Here is a 14,969-nt window from a genome sequence, read left to right on the forward strand (position 1 = left end):
TGAACGGGGCAAAAGAACCCTCCTTTTTTACTTATTACGGTATCCACCTTTTAAGATTTATAAATCGAGCTCTTTATATTACCAAATATTTACAAAAAAAAATACTCTTTTGTTTGCTTTTATTAGTTCTGCTAACGGAACTCAACGAAATTTTGAAGTTACGTTAACGATATTAGTTTTTGTGATTGTAAACCTGTAAGAAAGCAAAATCATGATGTAAATACTTTACCTAAAAATCGATAGTACAATCTATTCCCATTTGGCAATTAAAATTAAACCTACTTCAGTTTAAAAAATAGCATTATAGGAATTCTGTACTTAATCCATTCGTATTTGATTCTGTTGTTCTCACCCCTAACGAGGAACTATATCCTTATGTCTAGCACAGTATTAAGACATTTCAAATTCCAAAGCATTTGAATCTCGTTCAAACCCTACTATAATTCCAAAGTACCAAATTTGTCACAGACGGATGTAGTTGATATCTTAAAACTCCAACTGAGCAGGTGCGACCAAAGCACAGCAGGACAATCCCCCAACTCAGCCATGCTCTTATCCCAAATCTGGCACTGTAAATATAAAATTAAAGACAAACACTAGGACACCTCGTTCTCAGAAGATATCACAAGGCTCCACTCAACCTACTTATCCTTTATGGCTTAGAAGCATCATTTGTGCAGAACGCTTTTCTTTAGCACTTTAGGTTTCTTCTGTGGTTGGGTCTGCAGATCAACAGAGCAAAAGAAAATTGGTTAGTAAAGAGCCAAGAAGATCCTCAATAAAACGAGAAAAGACAAAAGGCTGAGAACCAACTTTCTGCCTTTCCAAGGCCTCATAGTCCATCCGATCCTTCCAAGTGCTCTTTCGCAATTTGATTGGGCGATTTCCAACATATTTACCTGGAGCATTTATGTTCAATTTAAGGCCTTGCAAAAATAAAATTTAAAAGAAAAAGACCTTACAATAATAATAAGTATCCTCACATAATGGGCAAGAAGTTGCATGAAAATAACAGGATATATACGAACCATTCATCTCCTTCAGTGCTGCCGCAAGGTCAGATGCATTAGCAAAACTGATAAATCCATAGCCTTTAGTTTTGCCAGTCCACTTGTCTCTTACAACCTGAAGAATAATAAAGATCAAAATTAGCAGGATCAGCTGAAGACATCATCTTGGTTTCACAACACATGTACAGGAGAAACTTTCTTATACTTGATTGATTGCTCAGGCCGAGCAGTGTCTGAATATCAGCCAACCTTATGACAGGAGGCTTCTGAAGTTTTAGCTGTACAAGTTTCATCACCCAGTGTACTACAAAAAGATAATGAGAAAACTGAGCCATAAAGGTATATCTTCAAGCATATGAACTGTTAAAGAGAGAAGCACAAATATCATCTTAATAGATTGCTAAGTGGAAATCCAAATGAATAGTATACTGTAGCACACTATCTCTAAGAACAATAAGTTTCATAAACTAGAAAGAATGCAAGGTAGACCTAAAAATTGAAGAACACAACACAGCTTCAAAGGTTAAGGGGAGAGAGAGAGTGAAAAATCACTATTTATGATAACTGAATTGGAACTCACTCTTGCCATGTTGAAGGACGGAAACTTTGAAAATGCTCTTGAAAGAACATCATCATTGACCTCATTACCCAGATCTCCACAGAATAAACGGAAATCATCTGCAGCACAGAATGAATGTTATGATTCAGTAATAGGAATGTTTCAAGCTAAAATGCAGTGTATAGTTGAGATTATAATGCATATCCGTAATGCCTCGTTATGAGGTACAGATCAGTCAGTAATAAACATATCAAGTAACCTAGGCACTAGAAATATATTATGAGGATAGGAGAGTGCAACCTAGGCACTATAAACATACTGTGAGGATAGGAGGATAGGAGAATGGCACAGGTTGAAATTAGCAACATTCATCAAATCAGTCATGGCATTCAGGTGGATATTGATTGGCTCAAAACAATTACAAACCTTACATCAAACTAAGGACTAAAGTAATTAAATTTAGAGTTGGCAGTTCGTAATTGAAGGGGGCTCCAACTTAGATTAAATTCTTTGATTGTATCTCAAAACACCAAATGCTTAAAATTGATGGCATATTAGCTCAGGTATCACCAAAACTGAATTCATAAACTACTCATTTGCTGCTATTTTCCATTTTCTGTAATTGGATGTTTGATTTCTCATTTTGCTTATAGTAGTAAATTAGTAGAGATCCTTAAAATTGCAACTTAAGGCTCTCAAAAGTGAAAACAATCATCATTAAAACAGTTGTATTGCAAAGAGGATTAGAATATTATAAGGTAAGATCATTGGAAAACAAGGATTATTGTGGCAACAGCATTCCAAGAAAGGATTGTCATGCCAACTGACTGCATGTCGGTCAACACTTGCCATGCCAATGCAGTACCACCAGCGACATGATGATGATGCACATCAACCCTCCTATCGTACAGAGAGCATTACCATCGTTTTTGTTGCAGTCCTCTCCATGGCAGAGAGTGTCGTTGCAAAGCCATTGCCATCGTCATGACCTTGTCGCCGCATTCTTCTCCATCGCTCGAATGCCCTACGTCTCAACGAAGAAGACAATGGCAAATGGGTGGGAACTAAAAGGCTGCGAGGCGACGACGATGGCATATGGCAATCAGATGGTGTGGGCAATGGCAGCATGATAAGTGACTTTCCTTCTCTTTCTCATTTCTCTTTTTCTCTCCTTTCTTGCGGGGGGCTAACGATGGAGTCTATACTCTAGCGACATGGTCAGCAAGTATCGTGGCACATGCCATGACGTGCTCCACGGCACAAGTGGCAGCAAAGTGTTGCACAAACCTCCCATGTACCTTCACAAACTCTCTTCCTATGACTCGAATTTATCATTTACCTAATTTAGTATTATGAATATGAACACATTACTCTACGTACTAATTTTAATGTCCGTAAATATTTGGTCTTTCAAAATTATCTTGCAAATGAAATGTAGACCACCTTTATAAACAACCCTTAATCAACAGTATTTATTGAACTTGATGCAAGTCTGTGACATCATTTCTTCTCTATGCTGAAAAAGGTGCATGGGCCGTGCAGTTCCATCTAGGCCCCGTATGGACCAACCATTGGAACTGGCTTTCTAATATATATCAGAGAAAAGATTGTAGCACAGCCCTCCACAGAAACAAACTTGCTAATCATCAAGTTCAAAATAAGTCACAAGCAATAAATCACAACCATTTCAGTCCAAAGTCACAGAAATCATGACAATTTTGGAACGCTCCTACAATTCGTAACATTAGACAAGAAAATCAGTACCAATATAACTATTATAAGTAGTAGTCAAAGATCATACTCTCAGGCCAATCTGCCAATGTTGGATCCTCCCAGGTTTGTCCAGCTGCTTTACGAGGTACTGCTTTCTTCTTTGTTTCAGCCTTGTGCTGAACGTCACTGCTTGCAAGAGCGGATTTTACAGTTGCTAGAGCTTCTGCAGTGATAGTCTGTGCATCCTTTTGGAATAATTGATGTGCCTGCACAGACCCAAAAATAAGCAAAAGTCATCGTACATTCTATGGCAATAAGACCAGTAATCATGTGACAGAATGAAAATACTCTTTTCTTCTAGAAGGGGATACAAAAGATTGAAAAGAGAAAAAAAAGAAATAATTAGCAGAGGCCTCTCAAAACCCAAAAGTATTTGCCCAATGGAGTCGACCTCTCCAATCAATTCATTTCCATAAACATCAGACATCAGAGGGTGATTAAAATTGCATAATATGCCAGCAATTCAAATCAAATTCCAATAAACTTAGGGCCTGTTTGGTTAGATGGAAATAAACTTAGGGCCTATCTGGTAAGATGGAATAAGGCCCCACATGCCAAACACAGGATAGGATTTTGGTACAGGAAATTGGAATAAACTCTCTTATTTGGATATCTTTGTTCCATGTTTTGGGAAGAATTTGAAATAACTCACCCCACTTATTCCAAAACCCAAATAACCCATTTGCCCTCTTGGTAATATATTAGAATATACCATTGTTTTAAAAAATTTCTGCCTTAACATCTGGGCTTCCGTCTTAGATAGAATATAACCGGGCTTTGCTTAGATCCCACCTAGGTGACCGCCTTAACATCCATATCTATTCTTTTATTATGAGTGAACTATAAGAAAGTTTAAGGTGAACATAACAAAGGAATAGAGGAGCAATAACAAAAACAGGTGTCATGTAGTAGGCCAATTTATAAGATATATCATACATCCAGCTACATATATATATATGCTGCAGTTATGCTAGAATTGTGCACAAACACAGAATGCTAATGCAGAAAACTACACTACAAAAAGTCAAGTAAAATAATCAAAAGAAGTTTTTTAGAAATTCTTTACAACAAAAAAAAGAAGCTGTGTACAAGTTCGAAATTGCAATCGATTCATTTTTCACACCATAGAAGAACCACATTCAGTAAACTGTCATCTCTAGCAGGCAGCAACAAATTTTCAATCTTACAATGTTATCTTCTGCAATCTAAGTGTACCAATCAATTATATTCCTAGACAGATAGTGAACATGTAATAAGTAATAACCATCTCATCAATGGTACCACCATCAATTTTGCTAGTTGACTGGTTCAATCCCTTGTAAAAGGGGTGTCAGCTCTTCTCATCTTAGCAATATTTAAAAGGTCAGATTCTAATGGTAATTGCATTAAAAAGAATTAGCAAATCAACTCATAGAAGAAAAGCGTGTGATATGCTCTTTTTGAGATGATTTCATCTATGGGTTTCTACTAAATCAAGTCATATATAAGTTTCTGAGACATCTGATTCCTAGGCAACCCAGTGGCACTACCAAGTGGGTTATGCCAAAGGCAACTTTTCGCACGGCCAAGACAGAAATGCTCTTCTTACTTCTTTTTTCCCCCAAAAAGAAAGGATTTTCTTGACAATTATCCTAAATATATTGCATCCAATATTGTCTCATTCAGATTCAGCTAAAGTTTTAATGAAAAAATTTCAAACCTTTTCTCACGGCCCAGGGATGCTTGTGCTTGCAATTGCAGAAGCCCTAACATATAACTAAAAATGCACTTCAAAGAAAAATTGCCACTACTAATCCCCCTTCCGACCTAGGAAAAAGTTGTCTTGTAACAATAATCCAGAAACAGTACCAACGAAATTGAAATTTCGCAACTTTTATATCTCACAATAACATCGGTAAAATTAAAATAAATAATTGAAAACGCGCGAGAGAAAGAGAGAATCCAACCTGCTGGTATTGAGGAAGGGGATATACGGCGGCGGGGTACACGGAAGTGATGAGTGGCATCGCGATCTGGGGAGCGTACAGCTGCTGATCCGATGTTGCCATCTCAGCTGACTGATACGCGTGCTGGAGATGGAAGGGGACGGGGAAGTAGCTCGTCGTCGCGTACGAGAACTGCGGCGCCGTGATCGATTTCATCGTCATCGCAGTCGAGAAGCTAATAAGATTCTTGCAAGAGAAGACGGGGAAAGAAGAAGCTTTCGATTTGGGCGGCGTCGGGGTGGGGAGGGGTTCCCTTCTCTAGGAGAAGGGAGCGGAGAGTTCTAGAACCGTCGGGAGATAAGTCGAAGCTAGCGAATGGACGGAGATTAGCACTCCACTTGGCATATTAATGGTGAATTAATATATTTTAATTGCAATTTTAGGAGAAAAAGGAGAGGGTGGGAGAGGGAAAAAAAATCTCTAAACTGTCATTTTTATGAAAAAAGCTTCCCTTCTTTCTGGTGTTTCTTGTGTATCTAAACAAAAGAGAATTATTTTCTTTTCTTTTTCTTTCTCATTTTTTCTCTCTTACTCTCTTCATCAGAGCATTATTTTTATAGCTTAAATATATTTCATAATTTTATACTTATACTCAAAATTATTTTAACTCCATTCCATTGTACTTATAACTAAAGTGAAACAGTTAATTTTTCTATCAAATTTAACTAAGTGTTATGACTATTTTGATCATTTAGAAATATTATCTTAAAATATACATATCTTATCTAACAAATATAATATAATATTTTGATTATTTTGGCGTCGTTTAATTTAATTTAACAGAAAAATTAATACGATCAAATTACGTAGGTTTAGTCAGTTAAATCAAGTCGAGTCGAGTCGAGTCAAGCAAGTCTAATTTATTTATTGTCTTTAATTTTGAATTAAAGATAATAATTTGCAGGTGTGTCCAATCCGTTAGAACTCTACTCTTATAAATAGGAGCGATCATGTGTTAATTAGGGGAAAGTGAGATGAGTGTTGAGTTTAGTTATTTTATTATCTTACATTTATCGTTTTATCATTGCCATTAAATCGTCTTTATTTTCGTAGGAGTGTACATACCATAAAAGCCTTCCAAGCTTTCAAATCTTAGCCATCATATTTCTTCGCGAGGCACCCTATTTTATAACTGTCTATCACTCTCTAACGACCGCCATAACATCGGATAATCTGTTTCACTTAAATATAATATTTCTTTATTATTTTATTTTTATCTTTTCACCTAGAATTAAGATTTATATAAAATTAAGTCTATTAGATTTGTAACTCATGAGGCTACCTCCCATAAAATTCTCAGAATTTTCACACTAACAAATCAATCCAAATCTAATTTGTATCAAAAACCAATGGTCTCACTTTAATTATAAGTGCACAGACTAATTTGAGATTTTTTTAAAATACAAGCGATTAAAGTGATTTTGGTATAAGTACATAAAAGTAAAATATATTTAACATTATTTTTATTCTAAACTATTTTCTATCTGTAATGTACATCCTAATCTTTTTATATATATATTAACCTCTAAATTATAGAAAATCTCTCACCCGTGGGAGATGTTAGCAAAAAAAAATTAAATAATTATTTTACCTCTATTTTTCTGTTTTTTTTAAATTTAAAATAAAGATAAAATGATCCCTAGACGGCTTAACGTTGACTATGTGGTACTCATATTATTTTTTAATAAAAAAGTCTAAAGATAACTAATGGAAGGGTGCTTCGAAGGTTTTCCATAATTAATGTATTATAAAAAACATAGGAGATCTATGTAAAAATATACAATATGAGATTTACGCTAACCTTGGCGCTGCCATTGCTGACCATATCTATTCCATTCGATTTCCTCAGTTCTCCAGGAAAGATGAGAGTCTGTATACCTGGCCTTATGGGCAAGCTCGCTACTGTTTCGATTACTCAATAATAGGTCTAATTGGGTTGGCTCGCAAGTTATATGGGGCTTGTTGTTAGCTCCTAAAATTGAAATGTTCATGTGGAAGGTTTGATAGTGAAGGCTCCCTTGTAGTACCTTTCTCTGCAACCTCACCCTGGCCTATGATAGGCGATGAAACGCCATTTAAATTTCACTTCCAGGCATGTTCAAGGTTGTAACTGAGGCAACTGGCTGGTTGAGGTTGAGGGTGCCAATCTGGATAAAGAAGATGTCATTAGCCTTTGCTTGTTTTATTGCTCATAGCTTGTCGCAGATATGAAAGGCTTATAACAAATAAGTCTTTTAGGCAAGCAAATCTCCATGATCAAATTGTCTCTCGCACCCTTACTTTGTCATTGGAAACTATGGCAAATCTTCATACGTCTGGCTCCGCTCCAATGCCGACTTCGTTCTATAGCAACTTGGATCAAGCCCACTAAGCTGCTCACCAAAATTTATTGTGATGATTCATTTTCTAAATCTAACTCCTGCGTCAGGTTGGGATTCAGTGCTCGCGATCACATTATAAGGCTCATTTCTTGGGGAGCTTCTCCTGCCAGGTGTGAGCACCTCTTCCAAGTGGAAGTTGAGGCTGTTCGATAGGCACTCTTGTTTGCACTTGCTCGTGACCTCAAGAACTTGGTAGTCAAATCTAACTCGATTACTTTAATTCAAACTCAAAACCACACAATTGTTGTATTGTGGAAGTCCAAGCCAATATTTGATGATATTTTCTTTGTCCATTCCAAGTGGAAATTGAGGTTGTTCAATAAGCGCTCCTGTTTGTACTTGCTCATAGCTTTAAAATTTTGGTGGTCAAATCTAACTGACTGCTTTAATTCAAATCCTTAACCACACCATTGTTGTTTTGTGGAAGTCCAACCCAATTTTTGATGATATTTTCTTTCTCCATTCTTATTTCAATGTTATTACTCAGCTTTTGGGAGCTTCTAAGCTTTAGCTATGACCATAATTAGAAATTCATAGAAAATAGTACCAAGCATCGAATTATTAATGTCAAGCTTATTACTATAGCTCCCTGATTAAATTTTACCGATCTATGACAAAAATCATGAGTTCAATTCCTTATAAATGTTAAAATTAATATTTAATAATTTTTTATAAATTAAAGTTAGGTATTTAAATATTTCATTCCAAGAACTTAGCCATAACGTAGATATGAGTGCACTACTAGTGGTAGAAAGTCATGGGTTCAAGCGACTCAAACTTTTTCACCAAAGAAATTAAAAATGAATGGTATATGTGTCTGCCTTGTGTCTGCTTATTTTAGACTATTTTGCTCGTAGTGAGAGGTTCAACTTATATATTTGAGAAGAGCATGTCCCTGTACCTAATTAAGGAGTAGCCTACGAACTCTCTCTACCAATAAAAGCAAAGATAGATCATTTTCATCAACTACTCTTTGGTGTGAATTTTACCAAATGCTTGTCTTATTTTAGACATCAATGGCCGGCGATTAATAAACATTGTGAGACATATAGTATACATGCATATCTGGAGTCTTATCTTCTTTCATAATTAATATTTAAAAGTATCAATATGCACTTAGTATGGCATCATAATTCCGAAGCAATAATTCTTCACATCGATATCACTGGACACCAAATCCCCCTTCTTCGTCCATTGATATCTACACTGTCTTTCTCCTTTCTTTACCCTTTTTTTCCCTTCCGTTGAATAATCTCCATCATTTTAGAATTACTTGTCATTTAGCACAACACTGTGCTGTTAGTATCACTTAAACTACACTATGATAAGAAGAGGATAATCATTACGATTTTATTCACATCGCTTTAGATGCCAATGCATCTACGGTAACTTAGATGGCCATTTATTAGAAGAGCATCTTTACCGTGTTTTGGATGTGCTGGAATTCTGATGCAGCGTTGGCAAAATCATACGTAATACATATAAAAATCAGTAGTACTGACATACACTTTCATGTTTTTATCACTGTCACATTAAATGCCAATACTTATATATAATAATTGACTATGGATAAGTTGTAGGGTATTGTATATATGTACACGAAGAATTATTTTATATCACCTAATATAATTTTGCTGATCTTAATGCACGGAATCTCATCCATCGTGTTCATCTTCAAATTTATCAAATAATTCACCACCCAAATTTAATACCAAACACTGATTACATATGTAAAGAAATAGAAAATTATATTTTAAAATTATATTTATCTATTAATTAAATAAACTAGAAAAAAAATACTTCTCACTCTCTTCGTACGTAATACTGATTGGTTAACCATATTACACTCCTGTTCTCATTCTTTTCAGACACTGTACAGAGAGAAGAATTATACCATAATGCTTTTCAGACACTGTAGAGAGAGAACAATTATACCACCTTAACACAGTTTGCTCATCCTAATTTACGCATGGAATCTAATGCTAATGTAGGCTAAACAAATAGATTAATACTCCAGCAGCAGTCCCATCGATCTCGTAGCCTTCACCATCAATTAATACTCCAAGCGAGTGGACCACCAAGGTGACAAGGTGAGTGCTACGTATCATCCTGAATCATCAATTGCTTGTGATCGATGTTTCTGAGAGAAATGATTGGTCCAAGTTGATGAGGGGAAACAGCTGACAGTGTGGCATCAACACAAACACACACAGAAAGAGGGAGAGATGCCAGGTGTGGATTCTAGATCTCCATTATTTCGGAACTAACACAACTCACACTACTAGACGAAGCTTTAAATGTAGATAGATCATCCATGTTTGAAGGGAGGTAAATCAATTGCTGGAAGAAAGGGAGTATGGAGTCGTCACTCTTTATACAAAGGCCTAAACAAGACTCTCTACTAGTTATCTCTCCATTTGGAGAAACCCCCTGATACGTACATGCCAATCATGGAGTTCAATAATTGCATATATATAAATATATGTAATTTGCATCTTATTTCCCTTTCAGGATTGCAGCAAGCAGTACCAAATATGAACATAAGAGCCTTTGACCAAACTAGCCTTCCTCCAAACCTTGTATACCGAATTAGATTCTACATCAAGCTTAATACCAAAAATTGTTTAGTTTTACCATATCAGCGTCCATATAAATAAAATAATGAACTGATTAGCGTTTTAATTAGAAGATAAAATATATGACGAGCCTAAGCCTAACGTTTTAACTTATAGGTTAAGTCCCTGATTTTATCAGTTTTTTTAATATGACAAGACAATAAATCTAAAAATACTAGAGTATGAACTCAATATACTGGACTTAAGTATCAAATAAAATATTACTATGTTTATTCCTGAAAGAAAAGGATGCTAAAATATTTTAATATTTTATTTGATAGAAAGCTTCTAAACTTCTCAATAGTTCATCTTTGTAAGTAAAACATTGATGAGTTCAGTATTTTACTGTCAAGTTAATGATATGAATGTTGAGCTGATAAAAATAGATTTATTTTAATATTAAATATAAAAATACAATATAAGTAAATAGAATTTAGAAGAGGTCTAGTTTGGTCTCAAAAACTCCAGTACATATGAATCCCGCTCATCTCATGAGCATCGAAATTAGTCGAATGAAAAATAAACTCAGAACAATTAATTAGGGTAACTTCGTTCAATGTCTAGAGTGGAGAACAATCTTGGTAATCTCTGAATGTGCATGCCATGAAGCTCTAATGTGAAGCTCGAGCTCTATGATCCTAATGACATTTGTACGTATTTGTCTCAGTCATGGTGACATTTAGAATATCGGTTCACACGGTGGAGTTTTCGATTATATTAAATCCGTACATCAGATAATGTATCTAGGTAGGTGAGATATAAATTTATTTATAAGACTAAGTGTCTTCTAATCCACACATAAGATAACTTATACATGTATATAAAAATAGCTTTCTGGAGTCCGTGATGTTAAGCAATAGTGGGTACATCATATTATAATAATATGAGTTGGTATGTCCCACCATGAGGCGTCACTGCAAATAATTAATACATGTATGTATGTAACGCGTGACACCCTTTTTCCTATCCAATTATTTCCTGTTTGCAAATTAATTACCATCATCATCCAACCTTCCTGTCGGACGGAACAACCTTAAATGACTCAAAAATTATCCGTCACTTTATCATCAAATACATATACAAATGTGGTGTTCTTTTCCTCATTTGGCCTCGGGGGATTTCTTGTAACACTGGGTAAGCATGACACCTGGGATTGCCACCTCATGTGATAGGAATGATATGGATGAAGAATTTTGGATACTATGGACCACTTCCATTTCATGACGCAAATTAAATGTCAATATTTAAGGACCTCTTATATATATATATATATATAAGCACCCAAAGCTCCCTCTAAAGAATTTAGCTCTTGTTGATTCCCTACACTAAACAAAACTTAGCAGTTTTGGCTCAGACCTCCATTTGCTAGTCCACATTCATTTCTTTTCCATTTAGCCAAGTATATAGGATGGGATTAAGGGACATAGAATCTACTCTCCCACCTGGGTTCAGGTTCTATCCCAGTGATGAGGAGCTAGTTTGCCACTATCTCTACAAGAAGGTGGTTGATGAGATGCTCTCCGAGGGAACAATGGTGGAAGTGGATTTGCATGCTCGCGAACCATGGGAGCTTCCTGGTTAGTTCATTCATTCTTACTTAATTACTTTTAGAGTTCCCAGACTTCTTCTTCTTCTTCTTCTTCTTCGTCTTCTTCTTCTTCTTCTTCTTCTTCTTCTTCTATTTTAACTCTAATTGAAAAGAATTAGCTACCAATTCATGAGCTATTTGTTCCTTGCACTACAAGTATTCTTTTGCTTTCATGAAAATGACAACTCCTGTCTATTTAAACCAATAATTGTTGCTCCCAGACGTGGCTAAGTTCAATGCCAACGAATGGTACTTCTTCAGCTTCCGAGATCGCAAGTACGCGACCGGATCCCGCACGAACCGCGCAACCAAGTCCGGGTACTGGAAGTCCACCGGCAAAGATCGAGCGGTCTGCGATCCGACGACGCGTGCGGTCGTCGGGATGAGGAAGACATTGGTGTTCTACTGCGGTAGAGCTCCCAACGGAACGAAGACTGGTTGGGTCATGCATGAGTTCAGACTTGAGAACCCACACTCACCCCCTAAGGTATATATACGTATACATACATATATATATATATATATATATATATATATATATATATATATATATATATATATATGATTAATTAGATATTGCTAGCTAACCTAGCTGAAGAAGTACAGTACCCCAAGTTTATCCAATTCATGAGATTGCCTTTTTTTTTCTTATGGCAGGAGGACTGGGTGCTGTGTAGAGTATTCCACAAGAGGAAAGGGGAGCCAGAGATGAACGAGACTATCAACATGGGCTCCACTTCTCCAAGGTTGGGCTCACCACCTCCCATGGTGGACCAGCCCATGTCAGATGGGTGGTGTGACTCCAGCACTCTACCACAGCAGGAGAATAGCTCGAGCCACTTGCTAAATACGGCAGTGATGCAATGCAACTTCCTTGAATTCCCACAGGATGTGAGCATGCTGGGGTTAAGCTCAATGGGGAGTACTGGGGGTGATCAGTATGGGTGTTGGTTTGATCTGGGTCTGGAAGGGCAACATGAGATGGGGGATATGGGGATGCATGCAAACTTTGGAGGCATTAGGTTGCAAGGTGGAAAGGATAAGTTCTATTTCTAGTGGGTTTCTTAGTTGCAAGTGGATATATATATATATATATATATATATTTGCTCAAAAAAAAAGAGAGAGGAGGACATGTGGATGTGTTTGGATTTATGAGAGTACTGATTGAGCTTGGTCATGTTAGTAGATAGTGATCCTTTATTTAGGGCATTTGATACCATTTCAAGTAACACGTCTTACTTTATTTGAATAAAAATTAAGTACATACTGCAAGAAGAGAGCGTATCCAATTGGTTGTCAATATACATCCTTTCTTGTGGTGATTTCTTTTGCGATTATTTTAGTTTTGCGATCCTTTTTAAATTCATTTGTTTGCTGATTGAGGAACAAAATTAAGGAAATACTAAAATACCCTACTTTTCATATTATATTTTTTTTAACTTTTTATTATCATTCACACTCTGGTAATTATTCATCATTCTACTGTACATTTTAGTTTTATTAACTTAAAAATGATTAACGAAATATAGAATATCTTATTACTTTTAAATATAAAAAATAAAAAACCTAAGATGTCCCTAATTTGACTATAGAATACAGTTTTCTATTTATTATGTACTTTAATCTAAAACATTTATTTAAATTACTTATTAGATTAATTATATTTAGAACTTTTTAACTATCACAATTTTTCTATATACCTCTCTGACCAAAATTATAACACAGACTCCTTAAATTATTAAAAATATCTCAAGCAGCTCTTTAATTATATTTTTTATTTATAAATTATCATGTATAAGTTACATAGATATCTATAGGACATATTTATTTTATATTTTTTAAAAAAAGAAAAAGATAAAAGAGAGATATTTTAATCTTTTTATCTTATCGCACGAGGAAAAAGAAAATAGGAAGTTGTAATTATCCCTAACTTATTTTTGATAAAAAAAAAATTAATATTTAATCTGACGGAAGGCATTTATGTATATAGACGTCATAAGAGGAGCTAGCCACGTGAGGCACAATTATGAGGTCCACGTGAACTACTGTGGGACCCGTGACCGACTTTATACCCCCCCGGTCGTCCGTACGATGTGCCGGACCTCTCCGGTCTCTCCAAGTGGAGGGAGGTGGGCCCAGCTGCGACAGTCACGCTGACACGAGGATTGGGAGCCACGTTGAAGGTGGGTGCCCACTCGGATACCAACTTCTTTTATTTTATTTTATTAATTTTTTATTCTTCTGGGTTCAGACAGGGTCCCACCTGATTGTATTTTCGGCATTATTATAGCCCTACCTTGTTTTACGAGGAGTAAAGATCCGAGATAGATGACAGTGTAATCGATATACAGGAAGATAGAGAATTCAATCAGCTGCCATATAGTAGTTACAGGCTTGCCACTAGTTATATTTTCCATGGAGTTATAGCCATATATATTTTTATTCAGAGCACCGATGTGAAATTAAGATGACTAGACAATAGACATCCCATACTTGGAGGAGAATTTGGCATTAGTTTCCAAGTATTTGCAGGAAATCAAGACAAAAAGTTAAATATTTGAGGGACTTCACTGGACCCCTTGATACCGTTGGAAACCTACTTGCCTGTACTGTTACCAGCCCCCAATGTTTCCAGGAAGTAACATAGACAAGAAGCAAGTATAGGAAACACCAAACAGGTCCAGTAAGGTGTTACCCTACCATACTTGTTCAAACTTGTTAATGACACAGGGTAAAGTTGGCAGTACTGGAGATTTGACCAAGGTAGTATGAAACTTAAAAACAAAACAAAAGATATACTCTCTTTTTTCCCTCAGCTGAATTACTCCTAAGTTCGTAATCTTGTGAAGATATGTGCTACTTGAAAAGAGAAACTACCAGAGCATACTGCACATCATAGCCACTAGGATAAAAAACCATTGAAAATTAAATGCTTGCAGTTTTGAATCTACCATGATGAATGAAGTGATCTAAATTATAAAATAATGAAATCAGTTGGTCATGATGCTTCCAGTGAGCAGATATCAAACCAGTATCCAAAAGAAATTATAGCTGTCG

The 14,969-nt window shown here is 35.9% G+C and overlaps 2 protein-coding genes across 2 annotated transcripts; one reads left to right on the forward strand and one right to left on the reverse strand.

The window, feature by feature from the left end:
• Window positions 1–405: 405 nt before the first annotated feature.
• Window positions 406–5,658, reverse strand: LOC140784581 (uncharacterized). The gene is made up of 6 exons (XM_073132072.1): window positions 5,289–5,658; window positions 3,371–3,548; window positions 1,591–1,688; window positions 1,029–1,125; window positions 814–899; window positions 406–722 (listed from the first exon to the last, which is right to left on the reverse strand). The coding sequence occupies exons 1-6, from the start codon at window positions 5,487–5,489 to the stop codon at window positions 669–671; spliced, it is 714 nt and encodes a 237-aa protein (XP_072988173.1). The 5' UTR covers window positions 5,490–5,658; the 3' UTR covers window positions 406–668.
• Window positions 5,659–11,618: 5,960 nt separating this feature from the next.
• LOC140784315 (NAC domain-containing protein 79-like) lies at window positions 11,619–13,187 on the forward strand. The gene is made up of 3 exons (XM_073131638.1): window positions 11,619–11,900; window positions 12,133–12,398; window positions 12,569–13,187. The coding sequence occupies exons 1-3, from the start codon at window positions 11,732–11,734 to the stop codon at window positions 12,965–12,967; spliced, it is 834 nt and encodes a 277-aa protein (XP_072987739.1). The 5' UTR covers window positions 11,619–11,731; the 3' UTR covers window positions 12,968–13,187.
• Window positions 13,188–14,969: the final 1,782 nt, after the last annotated feature.

This window comes from Typha latifolia, chromosome 3 (assembly GCF_019914945.1).
Source record: "Typha latifolia isolate L0001 chromosome 3, TyphaL0001v2, whole genome shotgun sequence".
NCBI lineage: Eukaryota > Viridiplantae > Streptophyta > Magnoliopsida > Poales > Typhaceae > Typha > Typha latifolia.